We start from the raw sequence: 27598 nt of genomic DNA, 5'->3' as shown, positions 1-27598 counted from the left end.
CGAGTAAACTGCCTCTTCCATCAATCCTATTAGCCAATGTTCAATGATTTGAAAACAAATTGGACGACCTAAGGTTAAGGTTATCCTACCAACAGGACATTAAAAACTGTAATATCTTATGTTTCACCAAGTCGTGGCTGAATGACGACATGGATAACATACAGCTGCCGGGATATACGCTACATCGGCAGGATAGAACGGCTGACTCCGGTAAGACAAGGGGTGGCGGTCTGTGTATATTTGTAAACAACAGCTGGTGCATAAAATCTAATACCAAGGAAGTCTTGAGGTTTGCTCGCCGGAGGTAGAGTATCTCATGATAAGCTGTTGACAACACTATTTACCAAGAGAGTTTTCATCTATATTTTTCGTAGCTGTCTATTTACCACCACAAACCGATGCTGGCACTAAGATTGCACTCAATGAGCTGTATAAGGCCATAAGTAAACAGGAAAACGCTCATCCAGAGGCAGCGCTCCTAGTGGCCGGGGACTTTAGTGCGGGGAAACTTAAATCCGTTCTACCTCATTTCTACCAGCATGTTAAATGTTCAACCAGAGGGGGAAAAAATCTAGACCACTGTTACTCCACACACAGAGACGCGTACAAATCCCTCCATTTGACAAATCTGACCATAACTCTATCCTCCTGATTCCTGCTTATAAGCAAAAACTAAAGCAGGAAGCACCAGTGACTCGGTTAATAAGAAAGTGGTCAGATGACGCAGGTGCTAAGCTACCGGACTGTTTTGCTAGCACAGACTGGAATATGTTCCGGGATTCTTCCGATAGCATTGAGGAGTACACCACATCAGTCACTGGCTTCATCAATAAGTGCATCGATGATGTCGTCCCCACAGTGACTGTAAGTACATTCCCCAACCAGAAGCCATGGATTACAGGCAACATCCGCACTGAGCTAAAGGGTAGAGCTGCCGCTTTCAAGGAGCGGGACTCTAACCCGGATGCTTCTAAGAAATCCCGCTATGCCCTCAGACGAACCATCAAACAGGCAAAGAGTCAATACAGGACTAAGATTTAATCGTACTACACTGGCTCTGACGCTCGTCGGATGTGGCGGGGCTTGAAAACTATTACAGACTACAAAGGGAAGCACAGCCGCAAGCTGCCCATTGACACGAGCCTACCAGACAAGCTAAATCACTTCTTTGCTTGCTTCGAGGCAAGCAGCACTGATGCATGCATGAGAGCACCAGCTGTTCCGGATGACTATGTGATCACACTCTCCGTAGCCGATGTGAGTAAGACTTTTAAGCAGGTCAACATTCACAAGGCCATCTGTAGCCATGAAGTGCTTTGAAAGGCTGGTCATGGCTCACATCAACACCATTATCCCAGAAACCCTAGACCCACTCCAATTTGCATAACGCCCCAACAGATCCACAGATGATGCAATCTCTATTACACTCCACACTGCCCTTTCCCACCTGGACAAGAGGAAAACCTACGTGAGAATGCTATTCATTGACTATGATGAGAGGAGAGGAGGGTCTATGAGGAGAGGAGATGAGGGTCTATGAGGAGAGGAGAGGAGGGTCTATGAGGAGAGGAGAGGAGGGTCTATGATGAGAGTTCACAAGATGAACACACAAGGGGAGCTCTGGCTCAGTGTGAACCATTAGCAGGGCCTGGGCATAAATACTTTATGTTACCTACCAAACGAACCCCAGCTCACCTCAGCGCCAATCCTCCATGTCCCCTGCAGAATTACAACGCTTTTGGCTGTGAACTCTATACAGTGCATACAGAAAGTATTCAGACCCCTTCACTTTTTCCCACATTTTGTTAAGTTACAGCCTTAAATTGTTTTTTTTCCTCATCAATCTAAACACAATACCCCATAATGACAAAGCAAAAACGTTTTTTTGTTGAGTTTTTTGCCAATTTATTACAAAATAGAAAACTAAAATATCACGTTTACATAAGTATTCAGACTCAGTACTTTGTTGAAGCACCTTTGGCAGCGATTACAGCCTTGTGTCTTCTTGGGTATGACGCTACAAGCTTGGCACACCTGTATTTGGGGAGTTTCTCCCATTCTTCCCTGCAGATCCTCTCAAGCTCTGTCAGGTTGAATGGGGAGCGTCGCTGCACAGCTATTTTCAGGTTTCTCCAGAGATGTTCGATCGGGTTCAAGTCCGGGTTCTGGTTGGCCACTCAAGGACATTCAGAGACTTGTCCCGAAGCCACTCCATAGAGTTCAATCTTGGTTTCATCAGACCAGAGGATCTGTCCTTTAGGTGCCTTTTGGCAAACTCCAAGCAGGCTGTCATGTGCCTTTTACTGAGGAGTGGCTTCCGTCTGGCCACTCTACCATAAAGGCCTGATTTGTGGAGTGCTGCAGAGATGGTTGTCCTTCTGGAAGGTTCTCCCATCTCCACAGAGGAACTCTGGAGCTCTGTCAGTGACCATTGGGTTATTGGTCACCTCCCTGACCAAGGCCCTTCTCCCCCGATTGCAGTTTGGCCGGGCAGCCAGCTCTAGGAAGAGTGTTGGTGGTTCCAAACTTCTTCCATTTAAGAATTATGGAGGCCACTGTGTTTTTGGGGACCTTCAATGCTCCAAACAGATTGATGAGGGGGAAAAACGATGTAATCAATTTTAGAATAAGGCTGTAACGTAACAAAATGTGGAGAAAGGGAAGGGGTCTTAATACTTTCCAAATGCACTGTATATCCCAGGTTGGGTGTGCTGTGACCTATATATGCCAGGTTGGGTGAGCTGTGACCTCTATATATGTCAGGTTGGGTGAGCTGTGACCTATATATGCCAGGTTGGGTGAGCTGTGACCTCTATATATGTCAGGTGGGTGAGCTGTGACCTCTATATATGCCAGGTTGGGTGAGCTGTGACCTCTATATATGCCAGGTTGGGTGAGCTGAGACCTCTATATATGCCAGGTTGGGTGAGCTGTGACCTCTATATATGTCAGGTTGGGTGAGCTGTGACCTCTATATGACAGGTTGGGTGAGCTGAGACCTCTATATATGCCAGGTTGGTTGAGCTGAGACCTATACAGTGAGGGAAAAAAGTATTTGATCCCCTGCTGATTTTGTATGTTTCCCCACTGACAAAGAAATGATCAGTATATAATTTTAATGGTAGGTTTATTTGAACAGTGAGAGACAGAATAACAACAAAAAAATCCAGAAAAACGCATGTCAAAAATGTTATAAATTGTTTTGCATTTTAATGAGGGAAATAAGTATTTGACCCCTCTGCAAAACATGACTTAGTACTTGGTGGCAAAACCCTTGTTGGCAATCACAGAGGTCAGACGTTTCTTGTAGTTGGCCACCAGGTTTGCACACATCTCAGGAGGGATTTTGTCCCACTCCTCTTTGCAGATCTTCTCCAAGTCATTAAGGTTTCGAGGCTGACGTTTGGCATCTCGAACCTTCAGCTCCCTCCACAGATTTTCTATGGGATTAAGGTCTGGAGACTGGCTAGGCCACTCCAGGACCTTAATGTGCTTCTTCTTGAGCCACTTCTTTGTTGCCTTGGCCGTGTGTTTTGGGTCATTGTCATGCTGGAATACCCATCCACGACCCATTCTCAATGCCCTGGCTGAGGGAAGGAGGTTCTCACCCAAGATTTGACGGTACATGGCCCTGTCCATCGTCCCTTTGATGCAGTGAAGTTGTCCTGTCCCCTTAGCAGAAAAACACCCCCAAAGCATAATGTTTCCACCTCCATGTTTGACGGTGGGTATGGTGTTCTTGGGGTCAAAGGCAGCATTCCTCCTCCTCCAAACACGGCGAGTTGAGTTGATGCTAAAGAGCTCGATTTTGGTCTCATCTGACCACAACACTTTCACCCAGTTCTCCTCTGAATCATTCAGATGTTCATTGGCAAACTTCAGACGGGCATGTATATGTGCTTTCTTGAGCAGGGGGACATTGCGGGCGCTGCAGGATTTCAGTCCTTCACGGCGTAGTGTGTTACCAATTGTTTTCTTAGTGACTATGGTCCCAGCTGCCTTGAGATCATTGACAAGATCCTCCCGTGTAGTTCTGGGCTGATTCCTCACCGTTCTCATGATCATTGCAACTCCACGAGGTGAGATCTTAAATGGAGCCCCAGGCCAAGGGAAATTGACAGTTATTTTGTGTTTCTTCCATTTGCGAATAATCGCACCAACTGTTGTCACCTTCTCGCCAAGCTGCTTGGCGATGGTCTTGTAGCCCATTCCAGCCTTGTGTAGCTCTACAATCTTGTCCCTGACATCCTTGGAGAGCTATTTGGTCTTGGCCATGGTGGAGAGTTTGGAATCTGATTGATTGTTTGCTTCTGTGGACAGGTGTCTTTTATAAAGGTAACAAACTGAGATTAGGAGCACTCCCTTTAAGAGTGTGCTCCTAATCTCAGCTCGTTACCTGTATAAAAGACACCTGGGAGCCAGACATCTTTCTGATTGAGAGGGGGTCAAATACTTATTTCCCTCATTAAAATGCAAATCAATTTATAACATTTTTGACATGTGTTTTTCTGGATTTTTTTGTTGTTATTCTGTCTCTCACTGTTCAAATAAATCTACCATTAAAATGATAGACTGATAATTTCTTTGTCAGTGGGCAAACATACAAAATCAGCAGGGGATCAAATACTTTTTTCCCTCAATATATATGCCAGGTTGTGTGAGCTGAGACCTCTATATATGCCAGGTTGGTTGAGCTGAGACCTATATATGCCAGGTTGGGTGAGCTGTGACCTCTATATATGTCAGGTTGGGTGAGCTGTGACCTCTATATATGTCAGGTTGGGTGAGCTGTGACCTCTATATATGTCAGGTTGGGTGAGCTGTGACCTCTATATGCCAGGTTGGGTGAGCTGAGACCTCTATATATGCTAGGTTGGTTGAGCTGAGACCTACAGTGGGGGGGAAAAAAGTATTTAGTCAGCCACCAATTGTGCAAGTTCTCCCACTTAAAAAGATGAGAGAGGACTGTAATTTTCATCATAGGTACACGTCAACTGTGACAGACAAATTGAGATTTTTTTTTCTCCAGAAAATCACATTGTAGGATTTTTAATGAATTTATTTGCAAATTATGGTGGAAAATAAGTATTTGGTCACCTACAAACAAGCAAGATTTCTGGCTCTCACAGACCTGTAACTTCTTCTTTAAGAGGCTCCTCTGTCCTCCACTCGTTACCTGTATTAATGGCACCTGTTTGAACTTGTTATCAGTATAAAAGACACCTGTCCACAACCTCAAACAGTCACACTCCAAACTCCACTATGGCCAAGACCAAAGAGCTGTCAAAGGACACCAGAAACAAAATTGTAGACATGCACCAGGCTGGGAAGACTGAATCTGCAATAGGTAAGCAGCTTGGTTTGAAGAAATCAACTGTGGGAGCAATTATTAGGAAATGGAAAACATACAAGACCACTGATAATCTCCCTCGATCTGGGGCTCCACGCAAGATCTCACCCCGTGGGGTCAAAATGATCACAAGAACGGTGAGCAAAATCCCAGAACCACACGGGGGGACCTAGTGAATGACCTGCAGAGAGCTGGGACCAAAGTAACAAAGCCTACCATCAGTAACACACTACGCCGCCAGGGACTCAAATCCTGCAGTGCCAGACGTGTCCCCCTGCTTAAGCCAGTACATGTCCAGGCCCGTCTGAAGTTTGCTAGAGTGCATTTGGATGATCCAGAAGAGGATTGGGAGAATGTCATATGGTCAGATGAAACCAAAATATAACTTTTTGGTAAAAACTCAACTCGTCGTGTTTGGAGGACAAAGAATGCTGAGTTGCATCCAAAGAACACCATACCTACTGTGAAGCATGGGGGGTGGAAACATCATGCTTTGGGGCTGTTTTTCTGCAAAGGGACCAGGACGACTGATCCGTGTAAAGGAAAGAATGAATGGGGCCATGTATCGTGAGATTTTGAGTGAAAACCTCCTTCCATCAGCAAGGGCATTGAAGATGAAACGTGGCTGGGTCTTTTAGCATGACAATGATCCCAAACACACCGCCCGGGCAACGAAAGAGTGGCTGCGTAAGAAGCATTTCAAGGTCCTGGAGTGGCCTAGCCAGTCTCCAGATCTCAACCCCATAGAAAATCTTTGGAGGGAGTTGAAAGTCTGTGTTGCCCAGCGACAGCCCCAAAACATCACTGCTCTAGAGGAGATCTGCATGGAGGAATGGGCCAAAATACCAGCAACAGTGTGTGAAAACCTTGTGAAGACTTACAGAAAACGTTTGACCTGTGTCATTGCCAACAAAGGGTATATAACAAAGTATTGAGAAACTTTTGTTATTGACCAAATACTTATTTTCCACCATAATTTGCAAATAAATTCATTAAAAATCCTACAATGTGATTTTCTGGAAAAAAGATTCTCATTTTGTCTGTCATAGTTGACGTGTACCTATGATGAAAATTACAGGCCTCTCTCATCTTTTTAAGTGGGAGAACTTGCACAATTGGTGGCTGACTAAATACTTTTTTCCCCCACTGTATATATGCCAGGTTGGGTGAGCTGTGACCTCTATATATGTCAGGTTGGGTGAGCTGTGACCTCTATATGCCAGGTTGGGTGAGCTGAGACCTCTATATATGCCAGGTTGGTTGAGCTGAGACTATACATGTCAGGTTGGGTGAGCTGTGACCTCTATATATAGATCCAAGATGGCGTAGCAGTGCGGTCGTGTTCTTTGTTGTGTGTCCGTGTAAATAGCCTGTTTTTTGTATTTTTTTGTATTTTTCGTACATATTTCCCTATCACACTTTTCATCCTTCTACTAAATATACTTTCCTGCAACCCGCCTCACTCAATTTGGAACGGATTCTATTATTTACTCACCTTTATCTAGAATCTCCAGTTGAAACTAGCTAGCCAGCTAACTAGCTACTTGCTATTAGCCACCGTTAGCAGTTTTCACACAGAACATCGGATTTTATGCCGGAATAACTGAATCACTGGACCCTAACACCGGATTGCAACTAGCTAGCCGCAACCGAATGGATGTTGCTGTAGGCTAATCACCACTGCCCCCAAAGCAACACCAGTTAGCCTTGAGCCAGGCCCATATCCCGGCTATCTACCTCTTTGTCTACCGCACGGGAGTAGCCAGCTAACTTGCTATTAGCCACCGTTAGCGGTTTTTCACCATTGTCCGTGGCCTGCACTACCTACCAGCCAGCTCTAGCCTGGACTATTATCGGCCAGTCTGCACTGTCTGCACAGCGCGTTATCGACCCAGAACATATCGGATTTTCTGCCGGAATCACTAAATCACTGGACCTTTAACACCTGATCATCGCAACTAACTAGCTGCAACCAAATGATCACTCAGCTGCACAGCTGATGCCTGCTGGACTGTTCCTTTACACGGTACCCTGTCCTGTTTATCTGTTTAGCCTCAGCCCAAACTTTCATCGCCATTACCAGTTGTTGTCTTAGCTTCTCTAATAACACCTGTGATTGCTTTATGCCTCTCTGCCATGTCAATATGCCTTGCCTATTGCTGTTCCAGTTAGTTCTTATTATACAATTTCAATATAGAACCCCAAGTCATTCTCCATCTGCCTCAAATAGCTCCTTTGTTCCACCCCCCATACACGCCGAGACCGGCTCAATCGGTGCCTCCAGTGATGATATCTCTTTCATTGTTACCCAACGCTTAGGGTTACCTCCACTGTACTCATATCCTTCCATAATGCCCTGAATCTATTCTACAACGCCCGGAAATCTGCCCCCTTTATTCTCTGTACCCAACGCACTAGAAGACCAGTTCTTAAAGCCTTTAGCCGTATCCTTATTCTAGTCCTCCTCTGTTCCTCTGGTGATGTAGAGGCTAACCCAGGCCCTGCAGCCCCCAGTATCACTCCTACTCCCCAGGAGTTATCATTTGTTGACTTCTGTAACCGTAAAAGCCTTGGTTTTCTGCACGTTAACATCAGAAGCCTCCTTCCTAAGTTTGAGTTATTCACTGCGTTAGCACACTCTGCCAACCCTGATGTTCTAGCAGTGTCTGAATCCTGGCTTAGGAAGGCCACCAAAAATTCAGAAATGTCCATCCCCAACTACAACATTTTCCGTCTAGATAGAACTGCCAAAGGGGGGGAGTTGCAATCTACTGTAGAGATAGCCTGCAGAGCTCTATCATACGATCCAGGTCTGTGCCCAAACAGTTTGAGCTCCTACTTCTAAAAATTCACCTTTCCAGAAATAAGTCTCTCACTGTTGCCGCTTGCTACAGACCCCCCTCAGCCCCCAGCTGTGCCCTGGACACCATAGGTGAATTGATTGCCCCCACATTTTATCCTCAGAGTTCGTACTGCTTGGTGACCTAAACTGGGATATGCTTAACACCCCGGCTATCCTACAATCCAAACTAGATGCCCTCAATCTCACACAAATTATCAAGGAACCTACCAGGTACAACCCTAAATCCGTAAACATGGCACCCTCATAGATATCATCCTGACTAACTTACCCTCTAAATACACCTCCGCTGTCTTCAACCAGGATCTCAGCGATCACTGCCTTATTGCCTGCGTCCGTAATGGGTCCGTGGTCAAACGACCACCCCTCATCACTGTCAAACTCTCCCTAAAACACTTTAGCGAGCAGGCCTTCCTAATTGACCTGGCCCAGGTATCCTGGATGGATATCGATCTCATTCCGTCAGTAGAGGATGCCTGGTTGTTCTTTAAAAGTGCTTTCCTCTCAATCTTAAATAAGCATGCCCCATTCAAAAAATTCAGAACTAAGAACAGATATAGCCCCTGGTTCTCCTCAGACTTGACTGCCCTTGACCAGCACAAAAACATATTGTGGCTTACTGCATTAGCATCGAATAGCCCCCGCGATATGCAACTTTTCAGGGAAGTTAGGAACCAATATACACAAGCAGTTAGAAAAGCAAAGGCTAGCTTTTTCAAACAGAAAGTTGCATCCTGTAGCACTAACTCCAAAAAGTTTTGGGACACTGTAGAGTCCATGGAGAATAAGAGCACCTCCTCCCAGCTGCCCACTGCACTGAGGCTAGGAAACACTATCACCACCGATAAATCTACAATAATCGAGAATTCAACAAGCATTTTGCTACGGCTGGCCATGCTTTCCACCTGGCTACCACTACCCCGGCCACCATCTCTGCAACCTCCACTGCAACTTGCCCATGCCCCCCTGCTTCTCCTTCACACAAATTCAGACAGCTGATGTTCTGAAAGAGAAAATTCTGGACCCCTACAAATCATCTGGGCTAGACAATCTGGACCCTTTTTTTCTAAAAAAAAAATAGCCACCGAAATTGTCACAACCCCTATTACTAGCCTGTTCAACCTCTCTTTCGTAACGTCTGAGATCCCCAGAGATTGGAAAGCTGCCACGGTCATCCCCCTCTTCAAAGGGGGTGACACTCTAGATCCAAACTGTTACAGACCTATATCCATCCTGCCCTGCCTTTCGAACATTTTTGAAAGCCAAGTTAACAAACAGATCACCCGACCATTTCGAATCCCACCGTACCTTCTCCGCTATGCAATCCGGTTTCCGAGCTGGTCATGGGTGCACCTCAGCCACGCTCAAGGTCCTAAACGATATTATAACCGCGATTGATTATAGACAGTACTGTGCAGCCGTCTTCATGGACCTGGCCAAGGCTTTCGACTCTGTCAACCACCGCATTCTTATTGGCAGACTAAATAGCCTTGGTTTTTCAAATGACTGCCTCGCCTGGTTCACCAACTACTTCTCAGATAGAGTTCAATGTTTCAAATCGGAGGGCCTGTTGTCTGGACCTATGGCAGTCTCTATGGGGGTGCCACAGGGTTCAATTCTTGGGCCGACTCTTTTCTCTGTGTATATCAATGATGTCGCTCTTGCTGCTGGTGACTCTCAGATCCACCTCTACGCAGACGACACCATTTTGTATACATCTGGCCCTTCATTGGACACTGTGTTAACAAACCTCCAAACGAGCTTCAATGCCATACAACACTCATTCAGTAGCCTCCAACTGCTCTTAAACACTAGTAAAACTAAATGCAAGCTCTTCAATCAAACGCTGCTGGCACCCGCCCACCCGACTAGAATCACTACTCTCGACGGGTCTGACCTAGAGTATGTGGACAACTACAAATACCTAGGTGTCTCCGGCGCGGCTCACTCTTGGATTGCGTCCTACCTGACCGGTCGCTCCTACCAACTGGCGTGGCGAGAATCAGTCTTCGCACCACGTGCTCTCACCACTGGTGTCCCCCAGGGCTCAGTTCTAGGCCCTCTCCTATTCTCGCTGTACACCAAGTCACTTGGCTCTGTCATATCCTCACATGGCCTCTCCTATCATTGCTACGCAGACGACACACAACTGATCTTCTCCTTTCCCCCTTCTGATAACAAGTGGGCGAATCGCATCTCTGCATGTCTGGTAGACATATCAGTGTGGATGACGGATCACCACCTCAAGCTGAACCTCGGCAAGACGGAGCTGCTCTTCCTCCCGGGGAAGGACTGCCCGTTCCATGATCTCGCCATCACGGTTGACAACTCCGTTGTGTCCTCCTCCCAGAGTGCGAAGTGCCTTGGCGTGACCCTGGACAACACCCTGTCATTCTCCGCTAACATCAAGGCGGTGACCCGATCTTGTAGGTTCATGCTCTACAACATTCGGAGAGTACGACCCTGCCTTACACAGGAAGCGGCACAGGTCCTAATCCAGGCACTTGTCATCTCCCGTCTGGATTACTGCAACTCGCTGTTGGCTGGGCTACCTGCCTGTGCCATTAAACCCCTACAACTCATCCAGAATGCCGCAGCCCGTCTGGTGTTCAACCTTCCCAAGTTCTTTCACGTCACCCCGCTCCTCCGCACACTCCACTGGCTTCAAGTTGAAGTTCGCATCTGCTACAAGACCATGGTGCTTGCCTACAGAGCTGTAAGGGGAACGGCACCTCCGTACCTTCAGGCTCTGATCAGTCCCTACACCCAAACGAGGGCATTGCGTTCATCCACCTCTGGCCTGCTGGCCCCCCTACCTCTGCGGAAGCACAGTTCCCGCTCAGCCAAGTCAAAACTGTTCGCTGCTCTGGCACCCCAATGGTGGAACAAGCTCCCTCACGACGCCAGGACAGCGGAGTCACTCACCACCTTCCGGAGACACTTGAAACCCCACCTCTTTAAGGAATACCTGGGATAGGATAAAGTAATCCTTCTACCCCCCTTACCCCACCCCCCAAAAAAAATTATAATAATAATAAAATAAAGCAAATACATATTGTAAAGGGGTTATCCCACTGGCTATAAGTTGAATGCACCAATTTGTAAGTCGCTCTGGATAAGAGCGTCTGCTAAATGACGTAAATGTAAATGGTTAGACTGTAAACTCTCCTTCCAGACTCACATTAAGCATCTCCAATCCAAAGTTAAATCTAGAATCAGCTTCCTATTTCGCAACAAAGCCTCCTTCACTCATGCTGCCAAACGTGCCCTCGTAAAACTGACTATCCTACCGATCCTTGACTTCAGTGATGTCATTTACAAAATAGCCTCCAACACTCTACTCAGCAAATTGGATGTAGTCTATCACAGTGCCATCCGTTTTGTCACCAAAGCCCCATATACTACCCACCACTGTGACCTGTACACTCTTGTTGGCTGGTCCTCACTACATATTTGTCGCCAAACCCACTGGCTCCAGGCCATTTATAAATCACTGCTAGGCAAATCTCTGCCTTATCTTAGCTCATTGGTCACCATAGCAACACCCACCCGTAGTATACGCTCCAGCAGGTATATCTCACTGGTCATCCCCAAAGCCAACACCTCCTTTGGCCGCCATTCCTTCCAGTTCTCTGCTGCCAATGACTGGAACGAACTGCAAAAATCTCTGAAGCTGGAGACTCTTATCTCCCTCACTAACTTTAAGCATCAGTTGTCAGAGCACTTTACCGATCACTGCACCTGTACACAGCCCTTCTGAAATTAGCCCACTCAACTACCTCATCCCCATATTGTTATTTTTTTTGCTCATTTGCCCCCCCTTATCTCTATTTGCACATCATCTCTTGCACATCTAGCATTCCAGTGTTAATACTAATTGTAATTATTTTGCACTATAGCCTATTTATTGCCTTACCTCCATAACTTGCTACATTTCAACACACTGTTAATATAGTTTATGTGGTATTTTTGACTTTATGTTTTGTTTTACCCCATATGTAACTCTGTGTTGTTGTTTTTATCGCACTGCTTTGCTTTATCTTGGCCAGGTCGCAGTTGTAAATGAGAACTTGTTCTCAACTGGCTTACCTGGTTAAATAAAGGTTAAATAAAATATAAAATATATGCCAGGTTGGGTGAGCTGTGACCTCTATATATGCCAGGTTGGGTGAGAACCATCTATATGAGACCTAGTGGAGTAAATGTAGCCTTATTGGATTTCTTCTAGTTTTACAAGTCGAAGTGTGAGGATTTTTCTGTGTATTAAGATGTTGTACTTGTTTTCTTGGTCTCTCTCCATCTCTCCCCCTCTCTCTCTCTTGCTCTCTCTCTCCCTCTCTCTCCCTCTCTCTCTCCCTCTCTCTCCCTCTCTCTCTCTTGCTCTCTCTCCCTCTCTCTCTCTTGCTCTCTCTCCCTCTCTGTCTCTCTCTCTCCCTTCCTCTCTCTCTCTCTCTCGCTCCCTTCCTCTCTCTCTCTCTCTCTCTCTCCATCTCTCCCCCTCTCCCTCTCTCTCTCCTTCTCGCTATCTCTCTCCCTCTCTCTGTCTCTCTCTCTCTCTCTCTCCCTTTCTCTCTCTCCCTTTCTCTCTCTCTGTCTCTTGCTCTCTCTCTCTCGCCATCTCTTTCTCTCTCTCTCGCCATCTCTTGCTCTCTCTCTCTTTCTTCTCCATCTCTCATTGTAAAGGTCCACATTAATATATTATATGCAGCAGATGATGTTGCCTGAGGATGGTAAAGTTGTCCCATTATGCTGTTGCTGTGTCCCTGAGTTGAGAAACAGAAGCCTAATCAGTCCCCTCATTACCAAACCTTTACCACTTTACTTTGCTTCTCTTCTCTAGAAGTCATGGTGATTGCATTAAGTGTCATCCTGCATTAACTCATATGTCCGCGTTTGCATTTCATTATTTCATTACAAATTAAGGATGTATGAGGATTTATGCAAGGCTTTGGGGCTAAAATGAAAATGGGTAGATTGAGACTCTTTGTATCTTGTGGGCAAATAATAGCCAAATGTCATATTTCTATCCATTGAATAGTTGTTTGCATTAATCAACTGTATTCCAAAAGCCAGCGAACCTTGCTACGAAGTCTGTCTTTTTGAAAATTACATTGTACTTTTTTGATTGAAGGACATATGGAGTTATTATGCAGTGCTTTGGGGAGATACTGGGTATTGCCTCTTAATCTTATGGACAAATAATATTTAATATTTCTATATATTTAGGCCTACTGCTGTGACTTCTCTTTCTGTATGAAAATAACATTGTATTTTTTAAATATAAATGTAATTTATCTTTACTCTCTCCACAGAAAAAACAACGAACAAAAGAGCTGTCAGCCCTGTTCCACTCCTATAACCCCTACCATCACAAGGTAAGACATCATTCATTTGAATCCATTCGTTTTATTCACCTTTTTTGAGTGATTGTGCAGGCGTGAGTTTTTCATATTTTCATTGTACATGCCAACTCTCGCCTTTTTTACCATCCTCAAAGTTGGAGAGGGGGATGTTCTTGGTTGTTGGTATGACTATAGTAGGGACATGGTGTCCGTCCCTGTGGTGTCCATTTCTCCAGTATACGGTGCACAGAGTGAATCATTTGGTCCCATACAGAGCATGTGGAAATCCTGCTCAGCGCTCGTGGAGCCTACAAAGAAATACATTGTGAAACATTTGAGAGTGTGACACACTAGGCTGGTAGGGACATAAAGGGCTCAGCATTTAAACAACATTTTGTTGTATTAAATAATTATAGTCTATAAATTGCACATATAGGCTGTGACTTAGAATTAAACTAAAAATGACTTATTAATGCCTTTTTTTAATTCAGTTTTAGAGTTCATTTTTAGAAACACGAGTTTGTCAAGTCTGTGGCTTCAGGCTCATGGGATGGTGCCTGGAGAGCAGGCCAGAGGCGGAGAATATCCTCTCCACCCTGCAGAGCCACTGGGGATGCTAAACCCCCTTTTGGCCACTCTTGCCAGCCTGAGCAGAGATGCAGGGTTGTTTTTACATTTTTCTATAGGTAGACCTAAAGGTTTTTAGGCAAAATAACCCAATCAAAACGGAAAGCTCCTTGAACGTGGGAATATGCCCGGCCGATTGGGCCAAAACCAATGATGGCCTATTGTCTAGATAATAGAACGAAAATGAACCAAACGTTTAAGAGATCAGATTTTTCGTTTATAAATACTTTGCTACAATGACACACTTAGTTATCTACCCAGCTCGTTCCTTTCTGTTAGCATGTGCACGTAGTAAGTACACCATCATGCTTTAGGTATACGTGTCTTTTCAGATTCCACAATGATTCTTTAGTTGTGGACACTACATCACCACACTACCTCTCTTGCTCTTGGTCCTCATCTTTGTAAGTCACCTTGATTTAGCACCTGTGTGTTTTATCATTTTCTTTATGAAAATATTTAGTGAACTCCATGACAGTAGCTAAAGCAAGGGGCTATAGCAGCACACAAGTACACTACAAATGCATGCTGGGCCGGATATGCCCTGAGCTGGTGAAGTGAGCGCTACTGGAGCGATATTGGAGCAGGGGGAGAAGGCCGACGCTCCAGCCTTTGGGAAACTCGCTCCGCTCACATACTCTGGTTCCATACGGTAGATGACCTGTGAATGTGTGAGGAGAATCATGTCCTTGTATCCTTGGTGTGGACTTCCTTGGTGAATGACTTTCAACTGGTCTCAGTACAGTCTTGGGTGGCGGATCACCAGTCGTACCCTACTGATAGCAGTTTGAGAGGGGAACGTACTCCCGTCATGGGATGACCTGTCTCATGTTACATAAAACAGAACAATGTCCTCCAGAGCGGATGACAATGACTTCATTAAAATCCAGCCTCGCCAAGCCTTTTACTCTCTCAGTCGGTGGTATCTACCGGCCGTAAAAAAAAACACTGCTGTCATTACATTCCTGCTAGCTGTCATGAGTTGCTTTATAACCTATATAGTGCACCTATTGTGAGCTTTTGTCCAAGTTCTCTCTTGACAAATAGACTTTAGACTTTTATCTCAACAAGACTAACCTGGTTAAGTAAAAAGGGGGTTCACTATAGGGAATAGGGGGTCATTTGAGATGTATCCCATTAAATCTGCTCAGTTGTGTCTGTCTCATCGCCCGTCCACCTCCTTGTGAACTAATTACAGCTGTGCAGTGTCATCAAGGCAAATTGAATTGCCTATTAAGACATCAAATAAATGCCCTTTATAAAGATATTAAAGCTGAGGAAAGATTTATGGCTGAGAGAGATGGCGAGAGAGAGAGATGGCGAGAGAGAGAGATTGCGAGAGATTGAGAGAGAGAGATCATGAAAAGTATAAGGAGATTACTGTTGGTATTGCAGGTTTGCTGTTGTCTCTGATATCTTGTCAATACTATTTGAAATCATTTCATCACACTGTGCTTGTTTGAGCTTGCCTGGCTTAATGGACCAATAGAATATTCCCCATCTGGCACTACAGGAGGCTAGAGCAAAGGCTCAAAGTATTACAAAGATTTCAAATAGTATTTTAACCCAGGTTTGGTTGTCAACCTGGTCTTTATTGAAGACTCTTTTACACTTTGTCCTCGGTGTGGTGACTCATGAAACATTGATGATTGTAAACTCTGAGAGATCTGTGATTATCAAAATGGTCGTTGTCCATCAGGAGTGTTCGCTCACTGGTTGCACTGTGTGGTGGTTGTCTCTTTTGAATTGGATCTGACACCCAGAGATGCTTATGGAGATGGTTTAGAGCTTGAAGATGCCACCACTCAATGCGTCTTGAACCATTGAGGGAAGGCATTTTTTAATTACATTTATTTTTTAAATGTTCACACAAGGTCAACCAGTTTGGTGTATGAGGTAACTGATGGGGAGAAACCCAAGACATCAGAAGACCTTCAGGGTGGCCTTCAATAGAGGAGATGTCTGAGAGACTGCTGTACTGCTGGCTAGGACTCCCATTCACCACCATTCCTCTGGGCCTCTGAGACCTGTTAATATTTCAGACAGGTCCCTTCTGTACCCTCCAATCATTAGCATACACTAAGTCCCTCTCCTGTACCCTCCAATCATTAGTATACACTAAGTCCCTCTCCTGTACCCTCCAATCATTAGTATACACTAAGTCCCTCTCCTGTACCCTCCAGTCATTAGTATACACCAAGTCCCTCTCCAATACCCTCCAATCGTTAGTGTACACTAAGTCCCTCTCCTGTACCTTCCAATCATTAGTATACACTAAGTCCCTCTCCTGTACCCTCCAATCATTAGTATACACTAAGTCCCTCTCCTGTACCCTCCAGTCATTAGTATACACCAAGTCCCTCTCCAATACCCTCCAATCGTTAGTGTACAGTAAGTCCCTCTCCTGTACCCTCCAATCATTAGTTTACACTAATTAGGTCCCTCTCCTGTACCCTCCAATCATTAGTGTACAGTAAGTCCCTCTCCTGTACCCTCCAATCATTAGTATACACTAGGTTCCTCTCCTGTACCCTCCAATCATTGGTCCCTCTCCAATACCTACTGATGATTAGGAAGCACTAACTTGGCTCAGTTGGTAGAGCATGGCGCTTGCAACACAAGGGTTACCGGTTCCATTCGCACGGAGGACCAGTACGGGAAAAGTACAAAAATGTATGCACTCACTACTGTAAGTCCCTCTGGATAAGAGAGTCTGCTAAATGACTAAAATGTAAAAACATTTTTTTAAATGAAATACCAGGAGACTGGCTACAATTCCAGGCCTACCCGTTGAGGTTACTGGTCCGCCATCTTGGATCTGGCATTGAGAGTAATGAATAAGCATTCATTGAATAATAATCCCTCTTTTAATGATGCGTGGCCTGGTTTCCCTCTCACTGCCTTCTGTGGTATTAGCCAGCTAATGGAGACACCTTCAGCAGGTCATTTGGCTTTGTTTCATATGGTGATTAGCATTATTACCATGGTCATGCTGACTGGAGAGGACTGGTGATTATTTGAGGAGGATTTTCTGTGTGAATGAACATCAGTGGTAAAAACACTTCATGTCCACTAAAGACGTGACACTAAAGACCTATATGATGAGTTCAGTGGGGTGAAACTGAAGAGTTTCATATAGAAATGTGATGAATAGAGCTGACATGATCGCCTATTCTATGTGGCTAACGATCATATCTGTTCTGCACAGTACATTTCTACCTGAACGTTCTTTAATGTTGCACTCTTCTGAACAGGCCCCAGCTTATAGATTCAGAACACAAGTTATAATAAAATATAATAATACATTTAATTTATACCGCACTCTTAATTGAAAGACAATTTTAAAGTTATGGGGTTAGGTTAAGTGGAGATGAGGCTCAGGAGTTTGAGGAGAATGACAGGAGATAGTGAGAGGAGACTGACAGGAGATAGAGAGAGGAGACTGACTGGAGATAGAGAGATGAGACTGACTGTAGATAGAGAGATGGCTGAGAGGAGATAGTGAGAGGAGACTGACTGTAGATAGAGAGATGGCTGAGAGGAGATAGTGAGAGGAGAATGACTGTAGATAGAGAGAGGAGACTGACAGGAGATAGTGAGAGGAGCCTGACAGGAGATAGAGAGAGGAGACTGACTGGTGATAGTGAGAGGGCTGAGAGGAGGCTTACAGGAGATAGAGAGAGGGCAGAGAGGAGCCTGACAGGAAATAGTGAGAGGGCTGAGAGGAGACTGACAGGAGATAGAGAGAGGGCTGAGAGGAGATGACAGGAGATAGTGAGAGGGCTGAGAGGAGAATGACTGGAGATAGTGGAAGGAGAATGACAGGAGATAGTGAGAGGAGATTGACAGTAGTTGGTGAGAGGGCTGAGAGGAGGCTGACAGGAGATGGAGAGAGGGCTGAGAGGAGACTGACAGGAGATAGTGGGAGGGCTGAGAGGAGATGACCGGAGATGGAGAGAGGGCTGAGAGGAGACTGACAGGAGATAGTGGGAGGGCTGAGAGGAGACTGACAGGAGATGGATTGGGGAGCCTGACTGGAGATAGTGAGAGGGCTGAGAGGAGACTTACAGGAGATAGAGGGCTGAGAGGAGCCTGACAGGAGATAGTGAGAGGGCTGACAGGAGATAGAGAGAGGAGATTGACAGGAGATAGTGTGAGGGCTGAGAGGAGAGAGAGAGAGGGGGCTGACAGGAGACTGACAGGAGTCTGTGAGTGGAGATTGACAGGAGACTGACAGGAGATGGTGAGAGGGCTGAGAGGAGACTGACAGTAGATAGTGAGAGGGCTGAGAGGAGACTGACAGGAGATAGAGGGCTGAGAGGAGACTGACAGGAGATAGTGAGAGGGCTGAGAGGAGACTGACAGGAGATAGAGAGAGGGCTGAGAGGAGACTGACAGGAGATAGTGAGAGGGCTGAGAGGAGACTGACAGGAGATAGAGGGAGGGCTGACAGGAGGCTGACAGGGGATAGAGGGAGGGCTGACAGGAGACTGACAGGAGATTGAGAGAGGAGCCTGACAGGAGGTAGTGAGAGGGCTGACAGGAGACTGACAGGTGATAGAGAGAGGAGACTGACAGGAGGTAGTGAGAGGGCTGACAGGAGATAGTGAGAGGGCTGACAGGAGACTTACAGGAGATAGTGAGAGGGCTGACAGGAGATAGTGAGAGGGCTGACAGGAGACTGACAGGAGATAGAGAGTGGAGACTTACAGGAGGTAGTGAGAGGGCTGACAGGCGATAGTGAGAGGGCTCACAGGATACTTACAGGAGATAGAGAGAGGAGAATGACAGGAGATGGTTAGAGGGCTTTGTAAACTACGTGATGTCCTAACTTTATTGAAACAAGTACGTGATGTCCTAACTTTATTGAGACGTACGTGATGTCGTATCTTTATTGATACAGGAGATGTGGAGTTCAGGGTGTTTTAGTAAAGCAGGTTCTTGACACCTATGTTGTTGCCTGAGGATAGTCAGACACAGCTCTTGGTTTTCTCTCCCAACTAAATGAAATCACGTCTTGAATTAAAGCTGTCAAACGCTGTCATTCCCTTCAACAGTCTTAATAAGTTTGACCTGCGGTGAGGTTTTCTGTTCATGTTTAACTCTGTGGTGAAATCTCCTGCAGGTTCTCTCCAACAGTCTTAATGAACAGAAACGAAGGAAGCTCACACATCCTCTGGAAAGACATGCCTTCCTCCCACACACGCATATTTTACAGTGCGAACACACAAACATGCGCACATACACACACACACAAACATGCGCACATACACACACACACACGGACGCAAGCGCACAAACACACACATTCCCTGGAGAGTGTGTGGAAACAGAGACAGAGGTGTATAATAATACATCTGTTGTGACAGGGATTTTTCTCTCTTTAAAAGTTGTCATTGTTTTGTCCATTTTTAGGAAATGTTACTTCCTGTATGCTACTTCCTGTGTGGCTCGTGGTTTCTTGTCTCTCTAGTCTCTGAATGTAATACTCATTAATGTAAAGTATCTGAATGTAATACTCACTAAATGTAAAGTATCTGAATGTAATACTCACTAAATGTAAAGTATCTGAATGTAATACTCACTAAATGTAAAGTATCTGAACGTAATACTCACTAAATGTAAAGTCTCTGAATGTAATAATCCCTCAATGTAAATTCTCTCTGATATTAGTTTGAAGTAGCTAACATCATACAGAGGCCCTTCCTTACATGGCCAGTGCACACAGTGGTCTGTTGATTGAAATGAGCATGTCGTAAAGCACAGATTGCCCACAGATCTGAATAGTTTTGATAATGTCCTCCTCTCCCTGTTCCTCCTAGGCTCCTGTGTTAGACACACACACACACACACCATGCTCCGTTATGATTGCTTATTGCTGCACGATTTAAACACTTTACCCCCAATCCACAAAACAGGTGTAAATATTTGACTATTAATTGTGCCCTTCCTGTATTATCCTTAAGGTAAAATGTTTATTCTACTGAGCCATTTACTTTATGTTTCTTATCTTTTCTTATTTCTTATTCTTGTTGCATCGTGGAGAAGAAACCTGGCAATAAGCCAGGGTTTAGGTGGTGGGCGTGGCAGGGGGCGCGGTCGGCGCGGCTGAATTTTAGAGAACAATTTAGAGGCCCCCCATCTTGGCGTTGTAGAGACATTCTTTGAATTTTTAAGCCAATTTCCTGCTAATAAAAAACTATATAGATGGAGATTAGACATTTGTGCAGTTTTAAAGCTAATTTCCTGCAATTCTATGCATTTTGTCATGGTTAATGATGTTATTTTCCTCAAACATCTACAGTGAGGGAAAAAAGTATTTGATCCCCTGCTGATTTTGTACGTTTGCCCACTGAAAAAGAAATGATCAGTCTATAATTTTAATGGTAGGTTTATTTGAACAGTGAGAGACAGAATAACAACAAAATAATCCAGAAAAACGCATGTCAAAAATGTTATAAATTGATTTGCATTTTAATGAGGGAAATAAGTATTTGACCCCCTCTCAATCAGAAAGATTTCTGGCTCCCAGGTGTCTTTTTATACAGGTAACGAGCTGAGATTAGGAGCACACTCTTAAAGGGAGTGCTCCTAATCTCAATTTGTTACCTGTATAAAAGACACCTATCCACAGAAGCAATCAATCAATCAGATTCCAAACTCTCCACCATGGCCAAGACCAAAGAGCTCTCCAAGGATGTCACGATGGACGGGGCCATATACCGTCAAATCTTGGGTGAGAACCTCCTTCCCTCAGCCAGGGCATTGAAAATGGGTCGTGGATGGATATTCCAGCATGACAATGACCCAAAACACATGGCCAAGGCAACAAAGGAGTGGCTCAAGAAGAAGCACATTATGGTCCTGGAGTGGCCTAGCCAGTCTCCAGACCTTAATCCCATAGAAAATCTGTGGAGGGAGCTGAAGGTTCGAGTTGCCAAACATCAGCCTCGAAACCTTAATGACTTGGAGAAGATCTGCAAAGAGGAGTGGGACAAAATCCCTCCTGAGATGTGTGCAAATATGGTGGCCAACTACAAGAAACGTCTGACCTCTGTGATTGCCAACAAGGGTTTTGCCACCAAGTACTAAATCATGTTTAGCAGAGGGGTCAAATACTTATTTCCCTCATTAAAATGCTAAGTAATTTATAACATTTTTGACATGCGTTTTTTCTGGATTTTGTTGTTGTTATTCTGTCACTCACTGTTCAAATAAACCTACCATTAAAATTATAGACTGGTCATTTCTTTGTCAGTGGGCAAACGTACAAAATCAGCAGGGGATCAAATACTTTTTTCCCTCACTGTATACTGCAAAACAAAAAAAATTGGGGGGGATTTCTATTTTGTTTAGGTGATTTGTTACTTCTGTAAGACTATATACAATTATATATATAGGTCCATTATCTTTTCTATATACTTTATATGTGGTTTAAGTTTACTCTGAAAGTGTTTTTCCATCCCGAAAAGTTCCATATTATGGAACAGCTCAAATAAGCAAAGAGAAACGACAGTCCATCATTACTTTAGGACATGAAGGTCAGTCAATACGGAACATTTCAAGAACTTTGAACGTTTCTTGAAGTGCAGTCGCAAAAACCATCAAGCGCTATGATGAAACTGACTCTCATGAGGACTGCCACAGGAATGGAAGACCCAGAAGTTACCTCAGGTGCAGAGGATAAGTTCATTAGAGTTACCAGCCTCAGAAATTGTAGCCCAAATAAATGCTTCAGAGTTCAAGTAACAGACATATCTCAACATCAACTGTTCAGAGGAGACTGTGTGAATCAGGCCTTCATGGTCGAATTGCTGCAAAGAAACCATTACTAAAGGACACCAATAAGAAGAAGAGACTTGCATGGGCCAAGAAACACGAGCAATGGCCATTCAACCGGTGGAAATTTGTCCTTTGGTCTGGAGTCCAAATTGGAGATTTCTGGTTCAAACCGCCGTGTCTTTTTGAGATGCGGCGTGGGTGAACGGATAATCTCCGCATGTGTATTTCCCACCGTAAAGCATGGAGGAGGAGGTGTTATGGTGTGGGGGTGCTTTGCTGGTGACCCTGTCTATGATTTATTTAGAATTCAACACTTAAACAGCATGGCTACCACAGCATTCTACAGCGATACGCCATCCCATCTGGTTTGGGCTTAGTGGGACTATCATTTGTTTTTCAACTGGACACCTCCAGGCTGTGTAAGGGCTATTTGACCAAGAAGGAGAGTGATCGAGTGCTGCATCAGATGACCTGGTCTCAACAATCCCCCGACCTCAACCAAATTGAGATGGTTTGGGATGAGTCGGACCTCAGAGTGAAGGAAAAGCAGCCAACAAGTGCTCAGAATATGTGGGAACTCCTTCAAGACTGTTGGAAAAGCATTCCAGGTGAAGCTGGTTGAGAGAATGCCAAGAGTGTGCAAAGCTGTCATCAAAGCAAAGGGTGGCTATTTGAAGAATCTCAAATATAAAATATATTTTAATTTGTTTAACACTTTTTTGGTTACTACATGATTCCATATGTGTTATTTCATAATTGTGATGTCATCACTATTATTCTACAATGTAGAAAATAGTAAAAATAAAGAAAAACCCTGGAATGAGTAGGTGTGTCCAAACTTTTGACTGGGACTGTATATACAGTGGGGAGAACAAGTATTTGATACACTGCCGATTTTGCAGGTTTTCCTACTTACAAAGTATGTAGAGGTCTGTAATTTTTATCATAGGTACACTTCAACTGTGAGAGACGGAATCTAAAACAAAAATCCAGAAAATCACATTGTATGATTTTTAAGTAATTAATTTGCATTTTATTGCATGACATAAGTATTTGATACATCAGAAAAGCAGAACTTAATATTTGGTACAGAAACCTTTGTTTGCAATTACAGAGATCATACGTTTCCTGTAGGTCTTGACCAGGTTTGCACACACTGCAGCAGGGATTTTGGCCCACTCCTCCATACAGACCTTCTCCAGATCCTTCAGGTTTCGGGGCTGTCGCTGGGCAATACGGACTTTCAGCTCCCTCCAAAGATTTTCTATTGGGTTCAGGTCTGGAGACTGGCTAGGCCACTCCAGGACCTTGAGATGCTTCTTAACACTCCTTAGTTATAATAATAATAATAATAATAATAATAATAATAATAATAATGCCATTTAGCAGATGCTTTTATCCAAAGCGACTTAGTCATGCGTGCATAAATTTTTACATATGGGTGGTCCCGGGGATCGAACCCACTACCCTGGCTTTACAAGCGCCATGCTCTACCAATTGAGCTACAGAGGACCTGGCTGTGTGTTTCGGGTCGTTGTCATGCTGGAAGACCCAGCCACGACCCATCTTCAATGCTCTTACTGAGGGAAGGAGGTTGTTGGCCAAGATCTCGCGATACATGGCCCCATCCATCCTCCCCTCAATACGGTGCAGTCGTCCTGTCCTCTTTGCAGAAAAGCATCCCCAAAGAATGATGTTTCCAACTCCATGCTCCACGGTTGGGATGGTGTTCTTGGGGTTGTACTCATCCTTCTTCTTCCTCCAAACACGGCGAGTGGAGTTTAGACCAAAAAGCTCTATTTTTGTCTCATCAGACCACATGACCTTCTCCCATTCCTCCTCTGGATCATCCAGATGGTCATTGGCAAACTTCAGATGGGCCTGGACATGCGCTGGCTTGAGCAGGAGGACCTTGCGTGCGCTGCAGGATTTTAATCCATGACGGCGTAGTGTGTTACTAATGGTTTTCTTTGAGACTGTGGTCCCAGCTCTCTTCAGGTCCTGCTGTGTAGTTCTGGGTTGATCCCTCACCTTCCTCATGATCATTGATGCCCCACGAGGTGAGATCTTGCATGGAGCCCCAGACCGAGGGTGATTGACCGTCATCTTGAACTTCTTCCATTTTCTAATAATTGCGCCAACGGTTGTTGCCTTCTCACCAAGCTGCTTGCCTATTGTCCTGTAGCCCATCCCAGCCTTGTGCAGGTCTACAATTTTATCCCTGATGTCCTTACACAGCTCTCTGGTCTTGGCCATTGTGGAGAGGTTGGAGTCTGTTTGATTGAGTGTGTGGACAGGTGTCTTTTATTCAGGTAACGAGTTCAAACAGGTGCAGTTAATACAGGTAATGAGTGGAGAACAGGAGGGCTTCTTAAAGAAAAACGAACAGGTCTGTGAGAGCCAGAATTCTTACTGGTTGGTAGGTGATCAAATACTTATGTCATGCAATAAAATGCAAATTAATTACTTAAAAATCATACAATGTGATTTTCTGTATTTTTGTTTTAGATTTCGTCTCTCACAGTTGAAGTGTACCTATGATAAAAATTACAGACCTCTACATGCTTTGTAAGTAGGAAAACCTGCAAAATTGGCAGTGTATCAAATACTTGTTCTCCCCACTGTGTATATATATATATATATATATATAGTAATTTTTTTACACTGTTTGGACTTAGGCGACCCGAAAAAATCGCTTAGGTGGCCCGCCCAAGGATTTAAAAATCCCTGTATTAGTTTGAAGTAGCTAACATCATACAGAGGCCCTTTCTTACATGGCCAGTGCACACAGTGGTCTGTTGATTGAAATTAGCATGTCGTAAAGCACAGATTGCCAACAGATCTGAATAGTTTTGATAATGTCCTCCTCTCCCTGCTCCTCCTAGCCTCCCCTAGGCTCCTGTGTTAGACACACACACACACACACACACACACACACACACACACACACCACGGGCCCCTCTATTACTGGGGTAATTACATAAAGTAGCGTAGTTTGTCCCCGGACATTATTGCTTACATGCCTCATAATGCCAGCCTTAAGGACACATCACTGTAAATAAGAGCCGAGTCGACTGCTTCACCAAACTGCCTCATTGTTTATACCTCTTGGCCACATTATAAAAACATGTACAATTTGATTACTCACCATGTTCGTCCTTGGCCATTTATGAGATGTTTCCCAAATGTCACCCTTATCCCTGTATAGTGGGCCCTGGTCAAAAGTAGTGCACTATGTAGGGAATAGGATGCCATTTGGGCCGCAGGCATGGTTAATGTAGCCACAGATTAGAACAACGCCTAAAAACATCTCTAATGGTGTTGTCATGTAAATCACTTTTATGGTCCTCGTAGAGCAGCAGAGAATTAGAACAACGCCTAAAACATCTCTAATGGTGTTGTCATGTAAATCACTTTTATGGTCCTCGTAGAGCAGCAGAGAATTAGAACAACACCTAAAAACATCTCTAATGGTGTTGTCATGTAAATCACTTTTATGGTCCTCGTAGAGCAGCAGAGAATTAGAACAACGCCTAAAAACATCTCTAATGGTGTTGTCATGTAAATCACTTTTATGGTCCTCGTAGAGCAGCAGAGAATTAGAACAACACCTAAAAACATCAAATGGTGTTGTCATGTAAATCACTTTTATGGTCCTCGTAGAGCAGCAGAGAATTAGAACAACACCTAAAAACATCTCTAATGGTGTTGTCATGTAAATCACTTTTATGGTCCTCGTAGAGCAGCAGAGAATTAGAACAACACCTAAAAACATCAAATGGTGTTGTCATGTAAATCACTTTTATGGTCCTCGTAGAGCAGCAGAGAATTAGAACAACACCTAAAAACATCTCTAATGGTGTTGTCATGTAAATCACTTTTATGGTCCTCGTAGAGCAGCAGAGAATTAGAACGCCTAAAAACATCTCTAATGGTGTTGTCATGTAAATCACTTTTATGGTCCTCATAGAGCAGCAGAGAATTAGAACAACACCTAAAAACATCTCTAATGGTGTTGTCATGTAAATCACTTTTATGGTCCTCGTAGAGCAGCAGAGAATTAGAACAACGCCTAAAAACATCTCTAATGGTGTTGTCATGTAAATCACTTTTATGGTCCTCGTATAGCAGCAGAGAATTAGAACGCCTAAAAACATCTCTAATGGTGTTGTCATGTAAATCACTTTTATGGTCCTTGTAGAGCAGCAGAGAATTAGAACAACGCCTAAAAACATCTCTAATGGTGTTGTCATGTAAATCACTTTTATGGTCATCGTATAGCAGCAGAGAATTAGAACAACGCCTAAAAACATCTCTAATGGTGTTGTCATGTAAATCACTTTTATGGTCCTCGTAGAGCAACAGAGAATTAGAACAACGCCTAAAAACATCTCTAATGGTGTTGTCATGTAAATCACTTTTATGGTCATCGTATAGCAGCAGAGAATTAGAACCACATTAGTAGGGGTTTGGTTTTTAGAAATGTATTTTGTCCGGTATAAATGTACAAGTTGGAAAGCTGCAGACATCTGCTAGGAATAACTACTGTTACTATTACTTCCCTGTTGGTCGGTGTAGCGCTGGTGGTTTGGTTTCTGTGTCGTCATCCCTTCATGTTGCCGTCATTCCAGAGAATATCTACATTGTCGTTTTGCTTCAGGTTTTACATTTACAATATAAACAATTACCATTGTTTTGTATGTTGTTCCTGGTTACTTACAGTGCCTTGGATTTCTTCACATTTTATGGTGTTACAGTGGGATTCAAAGAGATTTAATTGTCAACAATCTACACAATACTATGTCAAAGTGGAAGAAAAATTAATTAAAAAAAATAAATATCTATATATATATATACACTGCTCAAAAAAATAAAGGGAACACTAAAATAACACATCCTAGATCTGAATGAATGAAATAATCTTATTAAATACTTTTTTCTTTACATAGTTGAATGTGCTGACAACAAAATCACACAAAAATGATCAATGGAAATCAAATTTATCAACCCATGGAGGTCTGGATTTGAGTCACACTCAAAATTAAAGTGGAAAACCACACTACAGGCTGATCCAACTTTGATGTAATGTCCTTAAAACAAGTCAAAATGAGGCTCAGTAGTGTGTGTGGCCTCCACGTGCCTGTATGACCTCCCTACAACGCCTGGGCATGCTCCTGATGAGGTGGCGGATGGTCCCCTGAGGGATCTCCTCCCAGACCTGGACTAAAGCATCCGCCAACTCCTGGACAGTCTGTGGTGCAACGTGGCGTTGGTGGATGGAGCGAGACATGATGTCCCAGATGTGCTCAATTGGATTCAGGTCTGGGGAACGGGCGGTCCATAGCATCAATGCCTTCCTCTTGCAGGAACTGCTGACACACTCCAGCCACATGAGGTCTAGCAGTGTCTTGCATTAGGAGGAATCCAGGGCCAACCGCACCAGCATATGGTCTCACAAGGGGTCTGAGGATCTCATCTCGGTACCTAATGGCAGTCAGGCTACCTCTGGCGAGCACATGGAGGGCTGTGCGGCCCCCCAAAGAAATGCCACCCCACACCATGACTGACCCACCGCCAAACCGGTCATGCTGGAGGATGTTGCAGGCAGCAGAACGTTCTCCACGGCGTCTCCAGACT

The 27598-nt window shown here is 44.3% G+C and overlaps 1 protein-coding gene across 2 annotated transcripts in view; it reads left to right on the top strand.

Moving 5' to 3' along the window:
* Positions 1–27598, top strand: part of cdkal1 (CDK5 regulatory subunit associated protein 1-like 1) — a 649501-nt gene that overhangs the window by 489738 nt on the left and 132165 nt on the right. For both annotated transcript variants that reach the window (XM_045226277.1, XM_045226278.1), the window contains exon 12: positions 13523–13585. In XM_045226277.1, coding sequence (XP_045082212.1) covers positions 13523–13585 — 63 coding nt within the window. The remainder of the gene's footprint in view (positions 1–13522; positions 13586–27598) is intronic.

Source organism: Coregonus clupeaformis, chromosome 17 (assembly GCF_020615455.1).
Source record: "Coregonus clupeaformis isolate EN_2021a chromosome 17, ASM2061545v1, whole genome shotgun sequence".
Lineage (NCBI taxonomy): Eukaryota > Metazoa > Chordata > Actinopteri > Salmoniformes > Salmonidae > Coregonus > Coregonus clupeaformis.
The sequence above is the reverse complement of the archived record's forward strand: the minus strand, read 5'-3'. Positions and strand labels throughout refer to the sequence as shown.